This window comes from Lepisma saccharinum, chromosome 16 (genome assembly GCF_977018435.1).
Source record: "Lepisma saccharinum chromosome 16, izLepSacc3.1, whole genome shotgun sequence".
Taxonomy (NCBI): Eukaryota; Metazoa; Arthropoda; class Insecta; order Zygentoma; family Lepismatidae; genus Lepisma; species Lepisma saccharinum.
In genome coordinates, this window is record NC_139244.1 from 23191784 (window position 1) to 23209659 (window position 17876).

The window sequence follows — 17876 nt, forward strand, 5'->3', positions numbered from 1 at the left end:
AGTACTTTTAGCTAAAATGTAATCTACAGAATAGATTATTATTATTATTATTATTATTATTATTATGGTTTAGTGATTTCCACTATGCCTTCTTTGTTTTGTATTTCTATATTAATTTAGGGCAGGTTACGCCTGCTACGTAGGAAAGTTTGTTTATTTTAGAGTTTACCGAGTATTTTGTTACTTTTATACTAGGTAAAGTTTTCTAAATATATCAGGTAGGGCTCCATCCATATACTTTTGTTTTTGCTGTTTGGAGATGATGTGACCAGCATCACTCTCCATCTGCTTTTTATTTTATGTACCCAATATTATTTTGAGGCTTAGTGAATTCTAGAGCCTATTTATGCAGGAGAGAGGGCTTGAAAATTTTGATTTCAGATAACCCACAACTATTTGTCAGAGTATTTTAAAGGATATTTTATATTTATTATGTGCCACTAGAATATCAAATTTGCTTATTTTTTATGTCTGTAACGCTGTTATTGTATTTCTAGCTAAGGCTTACTGGATAAAGTACACGAAATGTTTATCATTTCGACTATTTACCTTTATACGAGGCCAAATTTTTAGTGTAACGAAAATTATTGTGTGTCTATAAAGACTGAAATTTTTTTACCGATGGGTCCATAACTGGACGCTTACCAACATTGTTCCTTTTTTTTAAAAAAAAATATATATATATATAACCATTTATCAATATATTGACAATTCACAGGACAAGACGAAGTTCACAGACAACTGACTATATGGACCATAGGTCCACTTGCTAAATTTTTTTCTATGTTAGAAGAATAACTTAGCCTTAGAGCCTTTTTCAAGGTATATTTGAAGTATTACTGGTTTTTTGGGTGCATCAACACTTGGGTTATTTCCATTTGGTTTATTATACGAGGCTACAATCACTATCTGAACACTGAAATTCTCTGATTGAAACTAAAACCTTAGGCTGTAACTAGGGACTTAGTATGTATAGCGACAATTTATAGGACAACATGAACTTTACAAAGGATTGTAGGTGATGTAGGCCCACACGCCAGAGCTTTGTTAATCTGCAAGAAGCATTTACAGCTAATGCTACGAGGAAATGAGGTTGATTTTTTACTGTTTCAAAAGAATGCTATTTTTTATACACCCAATATTTGCTTTTTCAAGTAACTACATGTGCCAGAAGCACTTACAGGCCAACTCTAACTAGACTTCGATTTATGTAAATGTAGCAAGAACTATATTTCTGAGGAAGCACGCAAAAGCAGATTACCAGATTAAAGTATCTGAAAAACAGATTTTTCTATGCAAGTATGTTTTTATTGACTGGCTTATTTAACAGATCAAACAGGAAGACTGCAAAATTCATTAAATGTAGTTCTATAGTATAAGTGGTTTCAGAGATATAAAAAGAACAAATATAAGATTTCGCTTTTGTTTTGCTTCTGAGGCTAATCGCGACGCTAAGGGTAAATGGCGAGGAAATGTAACGGAGGAGAAACAGTCCCAAAAGTTATGGGCTGCATGTAAGTTAATACCACAGAGATATTACAGTAGGTGTAGGTTCTACCACCAGAACTTTTCTATCATAATAATAATGGTTATGCCGTACTGTTAGCTAAAGATGCTGATATTTGAGAAACTTAAAAGCTTATTTGCAAAATTTTAGATAAATAATAATCTGTAAACATATTTTATATCCATTCTGCAAAAGATCCGATGACAAAATTTAAAAATTGTTATCGCCCAGACAGGGACTCGAACCCTGGACAGATAGGTTAAAAGCCTAACGCTATACCAACTAAGCTATCTGGTCACAAGGTATTCTTTTCTTGAAAAGTTAGTTATGTTAAGAAATATATTGAAACATTTGAGAACACTCTTGGTCTGGTTCGACAGAGAAGGAGACAACATTTCCAAATTTTTACAGACTGGGTGTATTTTTCCACTATAGAGGCCTTCACTATATGTAATTCGAAACGCTAAAGTTCAGCTAGCTTCCAAAATTGAGGCAAAGATTGTGTTTGACGAGATTAACAAGTTACAATTATATCCAGTTACGGACAAATAAAGCTAAAACTCTCAGATTTACTGTACTAGCCAAGTTTTAGTAACATTTTCTTCACTTTAGTACAAATACCAAAGAAATAGGTATATTTTATTTATAATTTGACAAAATGTACTAGTATTTAATTCACAAAGTTAGGTAAAAAACAGTATTTTTTTAAAAATATTGTTACTGCCTTCAAATTTTATGTTATTTAGCCACTAACAACTGGTTTACACTGTTTGGCATTCTTTAAATAGGAAAATAAGGAATTATTTGTTTAGTATTTTTACTACTTTATATTTATTTAAGAAAACAATTCTACAGTTTAACTTAATTTTTAACAAATTGTTACTAATTTATATATCAAAGTTATGTTATTTAGAGTGTTTGAAGGCGTATAAAGTTAATATTTGTACTTATCAGTGCAACTAACAATTATATTTTACACACAAAAGATAATGTTTACAGTTAAATCACTTGAATCAGAGAATAATATTTTACAGTAATTGATTCATTCAGCACTAGTCAGTACTTTTATGCATCAGAAAGTTTTCTTAATTTTCTATTATGCATGCTATTTTGTGCTATTCTTAAAATGTATTTCTAAGGCAAACTGGTTTAATTTTCTGCTTATAATGGAAAGTTGACATAGTTTTCGCACAATGCTTTGTACATTTGTTATATTCACTACTTACAATTCAAATATTATGCTTATTTAATGTATAACTAACTAACTCTCTAGCCTTCTTAAACCCGAAGGTTCATGGCTGCAGCAACACATGCCTCTCATCTGTTCCTGTCCTAAGCAAGATCTATATACTCCTTTCCATCCCTACCAATTTCCTTTAGGTCCATCTCTACATTATCCCTACATTTTGTTTTGGTCTTCCTATTGATCTTTTACCATCAGGTTTCCCAACAAGAATCCTGTATACTTTTTTTTCCTCTCCCATTCGTACCACATGATCTACACACCTAAGTCTTCTTGATTTAATCATTCTAATAATATCTGGACATGAATACAAATTATGTACTTCTAATTTATGTAACCTTCTCCACTCATTTGTCTCCTCATCTGTTTTAGGCCCAAATATTTTCCTAAGGATCTTATTTTCAAATAGTCTCAATTTATGTTCCTTTTTCAATCTAAGGGACCAGGTTTATTTACTGTATTTAACTTTTATTTTTAACAAAAATTAAAAGCTTATACTGTAGTTATTATATCTTTTTCTATCAGCTTATTTTGAAATTAATATTATTAGTTATAGTCTTTGATTTATAACTATATTGCTTTTTTATCAATTTATCTAAGAGTACACGCAGACAAACACATGTGTACACACGTTTATGTAAATAGATATGCCTTTTTTCAATATTTTAGTATGAAGATTGCACTTTAGCTATTTAAGCAAGGGTAGGAAAGGTAGGATTTCTGAGAATTTGTTGCAGGATTTTGTTGTCCAAGTATAGATGAGAACTGAGCTGGGAGACTGTTTTGAACATTTTCATGAGAGTTTGCATGTGAACTGTATGCAAATTGAGCACTATTGACTGTGCATGCTTCTAAGTTTTGCTGTTATTTCACATCAACTTTGTGAGACTGTAGACAGTTTTCCTATTTCAAGTAGTTTTTATTGATTGTATTTGTATATGTTTTGGGGACTTAGCAGTTTTATGTTATGAGGCAGTTTGTTGTAGAATATTTTTACCGGATTGTTTTGAGATATTGAGTGTCTGCTGTTTTACTTGTAATTATTTTCCTTCTTGTGTTGTGTATTTGACTATATTTTGTCCAAGTTCGTAGTATTTAGAATAATTGTTATTGACTTGTAGATGTAGGGAGTAATAATCCTTTGCAAGATGCTCTATACTTTAGTCTGAACATTATTCTTAGTGTTCACTTTTGAAGCCTTAGTATTCTGGTAGTATTATTAATGTAGAGGTAAATTAGGCTGAAATGTAGGCATTTTTCTGATACATTATACTCACTTAGTTGTTTCAGCAGGTAGAAGTTGCATGATGGTTTACTGCTGATGATGTTAATTTGCTCTTCTTATGTACTACGTATGATGTAGCTTACTTGAGTAATTGGAATTTTCTACTGAAAAAAGGATTGCTTGTCTATTTTATTCCTATGTTGTTGAGTTTGTCCATAAGCAAGCCATGTTTTTACTCTATCCTATGCCTTGGAAGAATCTAGATATATTGTGTTGGCAGTTTTATGTTTCTCTAAGGTTTCAGCTATGTAGTTTTTTAAACTGTGCTATGGGTGTGACTATTGATTTCTCTTTCTGGATGCCATGTTGGTTTCTGTGTATTCCTCTTTCTAGATCTTTATATGTTTATTTGTTCAGTATTTTTTATTTTTTTAATATTCTTTTACATAAAAAAATCAAAGTACATTGTTAAAGTCAAAGTGTGTTCAAATTCAATTTTTCAAAGTTAAAATTTTAAAAATACAATTTTCTAAAATCAAAAGTTATAATAGTATATTTTTGTTAGTAGAAGTTTTTATACTAGGGCAAATTATTTTGTTGTTAATGTAAAATTTGTTAGTTAATGTAAAATTAAAGTAATTAAACATCAATTTTTCAAAGTTAAAGTTTTAAAAATACAATTTTCTAAAATTAAAAGTTATAATAGTACATTTTTGTTAGTAGAAGTTTTTTTTTTACTAGAGTAAATTATTTTGTTGTTAAAGTAAAATATGTTAGTTAATGTAAAATTAAAATAATTAAAATTCAAAAAAATAAAAAATACTGAACAAATAAACATATAAAGATCTAGAAAGAGGAATACACAGAAACCAACATGGCATCCAGAAAGAGAAATCAATAGTCACACCCATAGCACAGTTTAAAAAACTACATAGCTGAAACCTTAGAGAAACATAAAACTGCCAACACAATATATCTAGATTCTTCCAAGGCATAGGATAGAGTAAAAACATGGCTTGCTTATGGACAAACTCAACAACATAGGAATAAAATAGACAAGCAATCCTTTTTTCAGTAGAAAATTCCAATTACTCAAGTAAGCTACATCATACGTAGTACATAAGAAGAGCAAATTAACATCATCAGCAGTAAACCATCATGCAACTTCTACCTGCTGAAACAACTAAGTGAGTATAATGTATCAGAAAAATGCCTACATTTCAGCCTAATTTACCTCTACATTAATAATACTACCAGAATACTAAGGCTTCAAAAGTGAACACTAAGAATAATGTTCAGACTAAAGTATAGAGCATCTTGCAAAGGATTATTACTCCCTACATCTACAAGTCAATAACAATTATTCTAAATACTACGAACTTGGACAAAATATAGTCAAATACACAACACAAGAAGGAAAATAATTACAAGTAAAACAGCAGACACTCAATATCTCAAAACAATCCGGTAAAAATATTCTACAACAAACTGCCTCATAACATAAAACTGCTAAGTCCCCAAAACATATACAAATACAATCAATAAAAACTACTTGAAATAGGAAAACTGTCTACAGTCTCACAAAGTTGATGTGAAATAACAGCAAAACTTAGAAGCATGCACAGTCAATAGTGCTCAATTTGCATACAGTTCACATGCAAACTCTCATGAAAATGTTCAAAACAGTCTCCCAGCTCAGTTCTCATCTATACTTGGACAACAAAATCCTGCAACAAATTCTCAGAAATCCTACCTTTCCTACCCTTGCTTAAATAGCTAAAGTGCAATCTTCATACTAAAATATTGAAAAAAGGCATATCTATTTACATAAACGTGTGTACACATGTGTTTGTCTGCGTGTACTCTTAGATAAATTGATAAAAAAGCAATATAGTTATAAATCAAAGACTATAACTAATAATATTAATTTCAAAATAAGCTGATAGAAAAAGATATAATAACTACAGTATAAGCTTTTAATTTTTGTTAAAAATAAAAGTTAAATACAGTAAATAAACCTGGTCCCTTAGATTGAAAAAGGAACATAAATTGAGACTATTTGAAAATAAGATCCTTAGGAAAATATTTGGGCCTAAAACAGATGAGGAGACAAATGAGTGGAGAAGGTTACATAAATTAGAAGTACATAATTTGTATTCATGTCCAGATATTATTAGAATGATTAAATCAAGAAGACTTAGGTGTGTAGATCATGTGGTACGAATGGGAGAGGAAAAAAAAGTATACAGGATTCTTGTTGGGAAACCTGATGGTAAAAGATCAATAGGAAGACCAAAACAAAATGTAGGGATAATGTAGAGATGGACCTAAAGGAAATTGGTAGGGATGGAAAGGAGTATATAGATCTTGCTTAGGACAGGAACAGATGAGAGGCATGTGTTGCTGCAGCCATGAACCTTCGGGTTTAAGAAGGCTAGAGAGTTAGTTAGTTATACATTAAATAAGCATAATATTTGAATTGTAAGTAGTGAATATAACAAATGTACAAAGCATTGTGCGAAAACTATGTCAACTTTCCATTATAAGCAGAAAATTAAACCAGTTTGCCTTAGAAATACATTTTAAGAATAGCACAAAATAGCATGCATAATAGAAAATTAAGAAAACTTTCTGATGCATAAAAGTACTGACTAGTGCTGAATGAATCAATTACTGTAAAATATTATTCTCTGATTCAAGTGATTTAACTGTAAACATTATCTTTTGTGTGTAAAATATAATTGTTAGTTGCACTGATAAGTACAAATATTAACTTTATACGCCTTCAAACACTCTAAATAACATAACTTTGATATATAAATTAGTAACAATTTGTTAAAAATTAAGTTAAACTGTAGAATTGTTTTCTTAAATAAATATAAAGTAGTAAAAATACTAAACAAATAATTCCTTATTTTCCTATTTAAAGAATGCCAAACAGTGTAAACCAGTTGTTAGTGGCTAAATAACATAAAATTTGAAGGCAGTAACAATATTTTTAAAAAAATACTGTTTTTTACCTAACTTTGTGAATTAAATACTAGTACATTTTGTCAAATTATAAATAAAATATACCTATTTCTTTGGTATTTGTACTAAAGTGAAGAAAATGTTACTAAAACTTGGCTAGTACAGTAAATCTGAGAGTTTTAGCTTTATTTGTCCGTAACTGGATATAATTGTAACTTGTTAATCTCGTCAAACACAATCTTTGCCTCAATTTTGGAAGCTAGCTGAACTTTAGCGTTTCGAATTACATATAGTGAAGGCCTCTATAGTGGAAAAATACACCCAGTCTGTAAAAATTTGGAAATGTTGTCTCCTTCTCTGTCGAACCAGACCAAGAGTGTTCTCAAATGTTTCAATATATTTCTTAACATAACTAACTTTTCAAGAAAAGAATACCTTGTGACCAGATAGCTTAGTTGGTATAGCGTTAGGCTTTTAACCTATCTGTCCAGGGTTCGAGTCCCTGTCTGGGCGATAACAATTTTTAAATTTTGTCATCGGATCTTTTGCAGAATGGATATAAAATATGTTTACAGATTATTATTTATCTAAAATTTTGCAAATAAGCTTTTAAGTTTCTCAAATATCAGCATCTTTAGCTAACAGTACGGCATAACCATTATTATTATGATAGAAAAGTTCTGGTGGTAGAACCTACACCTACTGTAATATCTCTGTGGTATTAACTTACATGCAGCCCATAACTTTTGGGACTGTTTCTCCTCCGTTACATTTCCTCGCCATTTACCCTTAGCGTCGCGATTAGCCTCAGAAGCAAAACAAAAGCGAAATCTTATATTTGTTCTTTTTATATCTCTGAAACCACTTATACTATAGAACTACATTTAATGAATTTTGCAGTCTTCCTGTTTGATCTGTTAAATAAGCCAGTCAATAAAAACATACTTGCATAGAAAAATCTGTTTTTCAGATACTTTAATCTGGTAATCTGCTTTTGCGTGCTTCCTCAGAAATATAGTTCTTGCTACATTTACATAAATCGAAGTCTAGTTAGAGTTGGCCTGTAAGTGCTTCTGGCACATGTAGTTACTTGAAAAAGCAAATATTGGGTGTATAAAAAATAGCATTCTTTTGAAACAGTAAAAAATCAACCTCATTTCCTCGTAGCATTAGCTGTAAATGCTTCTTGCAGATTAACAAAGCTCTGGCGTGTGGGCCTACATCACCTACAATCCTTTGTAAAGTTCATGTTGTCCTATAAATTGTCGCTATACATACTAAGTCCCTAGTTACAGCCTAAGGTTTTAGTTTCAATCAGAGAATTTCAGTGTTCAGATAGTGATTGTAGCCTCGTATAATAAACCAAATGGAAATAACCCAAGTGTTGATGCACCCAAAAAACCAGTAATACTTCAAATATACCTTGAAAAAGGCTCTAAGGCTAAGTTATTCTTCTAACATAGAAAAAAATTTAGCAAGTGGACCTATGGTCCATATAGTCAGTTGTCTGTGAACTTCGTCTTGTCCTGTGAATTGTCAATATATTGATAAATGGTTATATATATATATATTTTTTTTTAAAAAAAAGGAACAATGTTGGTAAGCGTCCAGTTATGGACCCATCGGTAAAAAAATTTCAGTCTTTATAGACACACAATAATTTTCGTTACACTAAAAATTTGGCCTCGTATAAAGGTAAATAGTCGAAATGATAAACATTTCGTGTACTTTATCCAGTAAGCCTTAGCTAGAAATACAATAACAGCGTTACAGACATAAAAAATAAGCAAATTTGATATTCTAGTGGCACATAATAAATATAAAATATCCTTTAAAATACTCTGACAAATAGTTGTGGGTTATCTGAAATCAAAATTTTCAAGCCCTCTCTCCTGCATAAATAGGCTCTAGAATTCACTAAGCCTCAAAATAATATTGGGTACATAAAATAAAAAGCAGATGGAGAGTGATGCTGGTCACATCATCTCCAAACAGCAAAAACAAAAGTATATGGATGGAGCCCTACCTGATATATTTAGAAAACTTTACCTAGTATAAAAGTAACAAAATACTCGGTAAACTCTAAAATAAACAAACTTTCCTACGTAGCAGGCGTAACCTGCCCTAAATTAATATAGAAATACAAAACAAAGAAGGCATAGTGGAAATCACTAAACCATAATAATAATAATAATAATAATAATAATAATCTATTCTGTAGATTACATTTTAGCTAAAAGTACTTTTTCTTTAGCGTTTTTGAAAAGATTTAAATAAATACTAAACTCTAAGTTAAAAATTTGTAAATGTATATATGATACAAAACAAAATAAATAAAAATTAATACATACCCTGCAAAAAATCAGTACAAAAGTTGAAAACATCTCTTTGTGCATCCAAAATATAATAACAAATCCTTCCTGACTGGATTAAATTGTGTTATTTGAGTAATATTAAGCCTAAACTTGAAAATAAAAAGGTAAAACTTGACAAAACTGTGTGTGTGTGTGTGAGTGTGTGTGTGTGTGTGTGTGTGTGGGGGTGTGTGTGTGTGTGTATGTGTAAGTGTGTGTGTGTGTGTAAGTGTGTGTGTGTGTGTGTGTGTGTGTGTATGTGTGTGTGTAAGTGTGTGTGTGTGTGTCCAAAATGTAATAAAAAACACGTTCAAATCGTGTTATTTGAGTAAATATTAGAATAAACTTGTGAAATAAACAGATAAAAGTTGAGAACACACACTTTGTGTGTCGAAAATATACCTAAAACTCTTTCCTGAACAGATAGAATTGTGTTATTTGAGTAATAATAAGCCTAAACTTGTGAAATAAACAGATAGAAGTTGAGAACACACACTTTGTGTGTCGAAAATGCGACTAAAAGTCTTTCCTGAACAGATTGAATTGTATTATTTTGGTAATAATAAGCCTAAACTTGTGAAATAAACAGATAGAAGTTGAGATCACACACTCTGTGTGTCGAAAATGTAACTACAAGTCTTTCCTGAAGAGATTGAATTGTATTATTTTGGTAATAATAAGCCTAAACTTGTGAAATAAACAGATAGAAATTGAGATCACACACTCTGTGTGTCGAAAATGCGACTAAAAGTCTTTCCTGAACAGATTGAATTGTATTATTTTGGTAATAATAAGCCTAAACTTGTGAAATAAACAGATAGAAATTGAGATCACACACTCTGTGTGTCGAAAATATAACTAAAAGTCTTTCCTGAACAGATTGAATTGTGTTATTTGAGTAAAAAAATAGGCATAAACTTGTAAATAATAAATTAAAAGTTGAAAAAATCTCTTTGTAAATACAAAATTTAATAAAAAATGTTGCCTGAATAGTACAAATAGTGTTATTTTGGTAAAAATTAACATAAAGTTGTAAAATAATAAGTTAAAAGTTGAAAAAATGTCTTTGTGAGTCCAAAATTTAATAAAAAATGTTGCTGATTAGTACAAATAGTGTTATTTTGGTAAAAAATTAATATAAAGTTGTAAAATAATAAGTTAAAAAGTTGTAAAAAATGTCTTTGTGAGTCCAAAATTTAATAAAAGTGTTGCCTGAATAGTACAAATAGTGTTATTTTGGTAAAAATTAACATAAAGTTGTAAAATAATAAGTTAAAAGTTGAAAAAATGTCTTTGTGAGTCCAAAATTTAATACAAAATGTTGCTGATTAGTACAAATAGTGTTATTTTGGTAAAAAATTAATATAAAGTAGTAAAATAATAAGTTAAACGTTGAAAAAAAATGTCTTTGTGAGTCCAAAATTTAATAAAAAATGTTGCCTGAATAGTACAAATAGTGTTATTTTGGTAAAAAATTAACATAAAATTGTAAAATAATAAGTTAGAAAGTTGTAAAAATATCTTTGCGAGTCCAAAATTTAATAAAAAATGTTGCCTGAATAGTACAAATAGTGTTATTTTTGTAAAAATAAGAATAAGCTGTGAAAATGTTTGACATAAAGTCAAACTTTGGTAAAAAATAAACTCAAAATTAAGTTAAATAGCACACAGTAACATACATTTACTACCTAAATCAATAATCAAAGGGTCGTAGGTTCGTTACCCCGTGATAAAAGCAAATGGTGAAAACTGTAGGCCCCGTCCCTAATAGCTCTCCCTTCTTCATAGTACAGATAAAAAAAAACCTGCGCTAAAGCGTCCTGTGCCTTGAAGGCAAACCTGAGCGGAATATTAATTGGCGGCGGAAACCGCATAGCTTCAAAGATTTGACCCTTGCTGCGTATTTCCAGACATCCTTTGTTGTCTGGTTGAATCCCTCCCCTGCCCTACGGCATTGCATACCTTTCTCCTGTTCTTGCGTACTGGTTAACCTTGAAAAAACCGGTTCTGAAAATCTACCGACGCGTTCTCTGATTGGTCAATCGGGTTCCTTCTTTGTCCTGACGTTGTGACGTCATTTGACCTTGACCGCATATCTCCCAAATTCCTTTCTCGTCTACCCTCAGCGCGGAGCGCGGAGTTCACCGTCTTCTGTCTAGCGTGTTGCACCACCGTGTTTCATACAATAATAACATACATTATTACATAGTACTAATTAATAACATTACATATCGCGGGTTCAAATACCGGGACCGTCCCAAATCGTAATTGGACCTGTACCTACACCCATTAACACCGTTCATAGCGGTTCATAAACCATAAAAACTTATTTTCAATATTATAAACATTAATATTATCGATTTATACATTACATACTTTGCAGTAATGAATATAAAACCATATGCATAGCGTTTAGTACCTCTAATTACCTTCTATATACATATTTTTCATAAAATAAATAATTATATATTCATAAAAAGTTCTAAACATGCAAATACATAAATGTAAAGTATTCTAAGTACATGCTAATGAATTCTAAGTACATGCGAATTAATTAAAACCCGTGCAAATGAATTGCGAATATTAAACGCCCGAGGGCACAAACAGTCCTTGGCTCATTCAGATACTACTCACAAGCATAATTTCTTCACTTTCTTGACCTACCTGTTGATTTCCTGACTTTTTCTTGACTTCCATGACATTCTTAACTGGTAGAGACCCTGTAATTTCATCACATGGTCAGCGAGAGTCGGTACCACAATGTTGTCAAATATTCTTTCACGTTCACTTGATGCAGAAATACATTAATAGGGCCGAACCACTGGAAATGCACCCCATGTGTAGACCTTGCCAGAATTTTTTGTGGGGGTGTCAGGTCGTTGATAAAATTGAATAGTAGAACTACTAGTAACAAATAAGTAATTAATAACAATTATTATTTTAGTAAAATAAAAGTAAATTATAGATTTACTATTATTATTTTCTTTGAGAAGGAAATTCACGGTTATTCTATTTTAGTATTACTTTTTACACACGTTATTTAAGAAAATCTGAAAGCTAGGAGGATATGAAGTTTACGTTGTAGTTGTATGACCTCTGAAAAAAATCTCCAATTTGGATTTTGAAAAGGAATGGAACCATTCATTTTTGGGAATAAGTGGTAGGATATGCAAAATTGAAGGTGTGGTTTGGTTCCCACACATTACACTCAAATTTCTGACCTAGTTTTGAGTTTTCCTTTCGTTATTTTGCTGGAATATTAATTAACTTTATTTCTCTTGTTGAACATCAAAATAATAAGAAACGAACGAGACTCCTGATTACAAAGCAACAGCCAGGGTTGGGCAATTAGACGTAAAAAAGATTTTCAACATGGCACGCAAATTACGCGTAAAATACGTATGAAAGTTAAAGTACGTAAAAAAGTAGAATAAAAAATCAGAATTAAAAGAAAGCATGTTTTTTGCAATGGTTATTGTTATGTATGGCAGTTGGCAGTGATAGAAAATAAAGGAAAAGCTTTAAAAAACTTCCTTTCGAATTTGTACTATGTGCTCTTATATTGGAATTTTACAAACGGTCATATTCATTTTCACATTCACATCATAATTAGCCTATGCAAGTGTATAATACGCATGAAGAAGGTATTTGACAAGTACTAGTGCGAGACGTACATAACAGATTTTTCAATTTTCAAATTATGTGAAAGAACAGTCCTGTTTTTAAAAATCTGTTAGTGAGGGTTAAGGTATGAGGTGGTTGTATAAACAATCTTCAGAAAATAATGATTTTGTGCTGAAATATGTAAGAAAAGTAAAGTTTAAAATGTAACATAATTAAAGTAGGTTTTATGTCACTAATTTACGAAAGAAATTAGTTATTCTAGTATATGGAACTGACGGGCCGCTAAATTAAAGCTAGGGGGCCGCGGGTTGAAGCCTAGGGAGACCTTTAGAGTTACTGTATGAGCTCCCAGAATGTCTGTGTTTCTCTGTCCAGTCGAAGCACATGTGCCATAAACGCACGCCTTTCTTCTGAATTTAATGGCGGATTTGTAATTTCGAAAGCCTTGAAGTGGTTTAAACCTTTAGACTTCAATGAAATTAGTAAAAGAAGGTAGATTTCATTCTGAGGGGGCTGGTAGTCCTAGTAGGGAGAATAGAAACCTTCACGAATTTAGAGAATGTTTACCTTTTGTTCATTAGCAATAGCTATTAAGTTGAATGTATCTAATATGTGAGGAGAAGAAAGTGAAAAATACATTAACTGAATATGACACCCATTATCATGATTCTCACAGCAATTTTCAACGGTTGATTAATTCAATATTAACAAACCGCAAGTAACGAGAGCTTACCATTGTTCACTAATTTGTATATAAGAAACACCAATTCAATTTTCTTATCATGAAGATTTTGACATGTATATTATCAATTTGATATTATGCTAAGGATTACCAATTGCTTATTTCTCATAGAAAACATCGTTTAGTTACTAGTAGGAATATAGTTATACCTATTGTTCATTAGGTAAGCATCGTGCATATATAATCGTAAATAATAAGAAATTGCGCTTGGTAGTGAAGTAAGTAATGACTCTCTCAAAGTAGTTCCCTGAAACCGTAGTAAATTCAATTGTTGTTTTTTAAGTCCACTTTATGCACAGATATGCTAATCGAGCTGGACATATGAAAGTGTAGTGGCTATAACTATTATCGCTTTTTATCTCTGGCTCTGTTTTCAGTAAAGGCATATTTCAGTGGCAAGTTGTAGGTCCAATCTAAATTTGCATAAATAGTGTGTATATGAAGAAAATAATTGAAAGTAGCATTTAATTGAAAACTAAACACAATTAATTGCAACTATAATAAAACATAATCAAAAACCATTATTGTCATTGGTTGTTATTGGTAATCTTTTTTATATTTCCCATGATTTTAACTTATTAGTTTTAACATCAAAGCTTTTTAACCTAAAATTTGCAAGATGCATGTTTAGAAATACTGAAGAGAATATTTGAAGAATTTATAACAGCAAAAATGATTTTTTCCAGCTATGAACATCCTTATGAAAGCTCTAACTGCATTTTACATTGTTCTTTCTATCATATCTTTTAATGGCACAGGTTTTATGTACATCGTTCTAATAACGTACATGGGAGATTTATAGCCTAAAAACATAATAAAGTATGATGTTTTTACAATTGTAGAAATAGAAAGGGGTTCTTTTAATTTTATTTGTTCTGATACTTTTTAAACGCGAAACATGCTTCACTGTAACTCGTGTAGTACATCCGTGAAATAATGTGTTTTTTTTTTCCCTCACGTTTCCCTCAAACCGTCCACGTCAATGTAAAACTAATAACAACTGAAAAATAATGCACTTTAAAAATAAATATTTGAAAAATGAGTATATTCTAGGAATTAGTTTTTGGAAGGTGGTAAATCTGTTTATGAAGAAGTGAGTATATTTTTGAAGTATGACGTATCAATGGAATAGAAGCAATTACAGACCGAGACAATTAATGTAACACATTCCTCCCCCTTAATAATTACATATACTTGGTATTTGTATGTTGACAGGGCAAAAATAAGGCTTGGAGAACATGACAGCAGAACAAACCCAGATTGTGACGACAGCATGTGTGCTGATCCCGTGCAGGACTTTGCTCCCGAGAAGATTCACACGCACAAGAAGTTCAACGTTCCAAGTATCCTGATGAACGACATCGCTCTGATTAGACTGAACAAGAATGTCAACTTTTCAGGTAAGCCCTGAGGTTTAATTGTTTTATTTATACAGAGTGAGTGCAAATCAGTCAATAAAGGTGTCATGTCAGGAATGATTCCGTAAAAGCTGAATCAGTTGTTAGAACGATACTATACCGCTCACAATTCCAACTGGCGGCTGGAAAAGAACGAATCAGAGATCAGTTGAATTCTCTTCGATTGACATCGGGCATTTTCGAGTCACAGGGTACAGAAAGTTCCTGTCGGGACGAAACAAATGAGCGTCGGATACACAGCATGTTGCCAAACGTACTGTAAAATGGGAAAGAGAGAGTGTTGATCAGCGCCATTACAGGATAAAAGTTGTACAATAGTACACACAACACGGAAAAATAGTACACAGAACATCCAAACACTGTACAAGCAAGCCAATAAAAACAGCTAACAAGAAATGACGTACGCTTGGCAACGTTGTAACGGGCGATGTTATCCCTACAGCTCTTACTTCGCCAACTGACGCTGTTGACACTCATCGAGGCACACCCCCCCGAATACGATTGGTGGACAGATAGAGCTATGTAGCAAAAGTATGTCAGCCGCCACTTGGTTTGCGATCAGTATAGCAGTTCAAAATCCCAAAAGTCCCCCCCCCCACCAAACATTCAGTGCGATTTGTCTGACATCACATTCGCATGTACGTATTATGCTTTTTATAATAGCATTCTCTTGTTACAATAAAGACATCATTAGTTAATATAATTAGTTAATAACACACAAAATGTCAGGGACGATTCGTCACCTCTCTGGGTGGAAAGTGTTGAGTGCTGGACTTACGATCTTGCCATCCACGGTCTCAGGTCGAGTCCTGGCGTGGGCATTTATGAGTTTCAGTTTCATATAATCATCATTCATCTTCATACAGTAAGAGATAGTTCGAATAACATACAGGTATTTATCAATTTCGTTGAGAAACATTTATATTAGATATATGCATGAAACAATATAACAATGGCAATTGTAGAAAAATTGTTCTCTTGCAGCCTGGGTGAGACCAATTTGTTTCCCTCATGATGAACTCCTGACTAAAAGTCTCATAGGTGAAAAGGCTGAAGTTGCTGGCTGGGGAATAGTTGATATGAGTAAGTATATCCTTAATACATATTTTCTGAAAACTACATCTTGTTGAGAATCCTGACGGTAAGAGATCTGTAGAAAGGCCAAGACGAAGATGGAGGGATAATGTTGAGATGGACCTAAAGGAAATCGGTATGGATGGAAAAGATTGGATTCATCTTGCCCAAGATAGGGCCAGATGGAAGGCTTGTGTTGCTGCAGGGTTTAAGAAGGCTAGAGAGTTAGTTTTAGTTAGTTTTGAGCACTACATACAACATTTCCATCTGACTGAACAAAAAATATAATCTATATCACTTAATCTTAAGATATCGATGTAGAGAGGAGAATGAAATACCAAGAAAAACTTGAGCATGAGAATGGCGAAGTCATTTGAAATGGTTGAATAAATGAAACCAAGTGTGGAAGACTTAGTGTCTTCCAAAATTGATTTTGTTCATGTGGGTGTCAGATCCTTAGAATATTATCTTTTAGGAGAATATGTCAGATTTGTATTATTACAAGCAAAGAAACATTTTTGTTTATAACCACATGAAGACACTAGACTGAGCTTTCATTATCCATAATCATTATTTGATGAAAATATTGCAGTTACCAATATTTTATCTTCCTTTGGTGATTATTAACGAAGTAAGATTTATGGTGCTGCTATGCGCATACTGTTACGTTGCACAGAAGAAACTCTTCTGCGCATGCGTTGTACTCTACTGCACATTTCATTGCGCATGAAAACGTTGTAAGGAAAACTAAAGACTCAAAATTTCCTATTACAGCAACGAGGAAGACCAGCAATGTTCTAATGTACGTCCAACTCCCAATTGCAAACAATTCTGTTTGCGAGAAGGAGTTCCAGGGCCACGCATCCATCAAGACGACGCAGATGTGCGTAGGAGGAGTTGTGAACCAGGACTCCTGCGGAGGGGACAGTGGCGGACCGCTGATGAAACCCGAAGCCTTAGATGGCCCTCCGCGTTACTATCTCTTCGGCGTGGTGTCCTTCGGCGCCAAGAACTGTGGTACCGACGGCGTACCGGGAGTATATACTAGGTTAAGATGCTATATGAAATGGCTCCTAGATAGGATGGAGCCATGATGTCCTCTGATTGCTTGTCAGTTATTTCGTCCCCCAACCCCTTTCCTGTGTCCTATTGGCAGCCAACTTGAATGTATCACTATCAGACTAATGTGACCAAATCTATTGGATTGTCCGAATAAAGATGTATAAACCCTTTTCCATAATTTGTTTTTAAGGACAGTGCTTCATCACCTCTTCGTTTTAATTTATTAGAATTCCAGCATTATATTTTGATTGTCTTCTGAATGTGTTTGTGTATGTAATAACTGCATCACAGTGCAGGAGACCGTTTCATCTGCGTTCTCTTAAACAATGCTTAGATAAATTTGTTGTAAATAAATCAACAAATCCGTTATTAAATGAATTCGGAAGTTTTGTAATACCATGTATAAATTATTTAACACACCCATATAACCTAGCCTATATAAACACACTTAACCATATTAAAAATGTAATCGTTTTCCTCTGGTATCATTGTCTAGCTACAATGCACTTAAATGTGTTTCACAATATAAATAAGTAATATTTAAAGAATTGGAGTAAAATAGAACATAACAGTTAACTCTTGAAAAAACATTTGTTTGTTTGAACTCTGGAGTTCCAATTGCTTCTAACCAGTCACCTAGTCATATTTATACACAGA

The 17876-nt window shown here is 32.3% G+C and overlaps 1 protein-coding gene across 1 annotated transcript in view; it reads left to right on the forward strand.

The window, feature by feature from the left end:
• The window catches only part of LOC146000340 (melanization protease 1-like), a 75653-nt gene extending 58264 nt beyond the window's left edge, over positions 1–17389 (forward strand). The window contains exons 5-7 of the mRNA XM_083137869.1: positions 14881–15065; positions 16068–16166; positions 16932–17389. Of these exons, the coding sequence (XP_082993995.1) occupies positions 14881–15065; positions 16068–16166; positions 16932–17251 (604 nt within the window). The 3' untranslated portion in view covers positions 17252–17389. The remainder of the gene's footprint in view (positions 1–14880; positions 15066–16067; positions 16167–16931) is intronic.
• Positions 17390–17876: the final 487 nt, after the last annotated feature.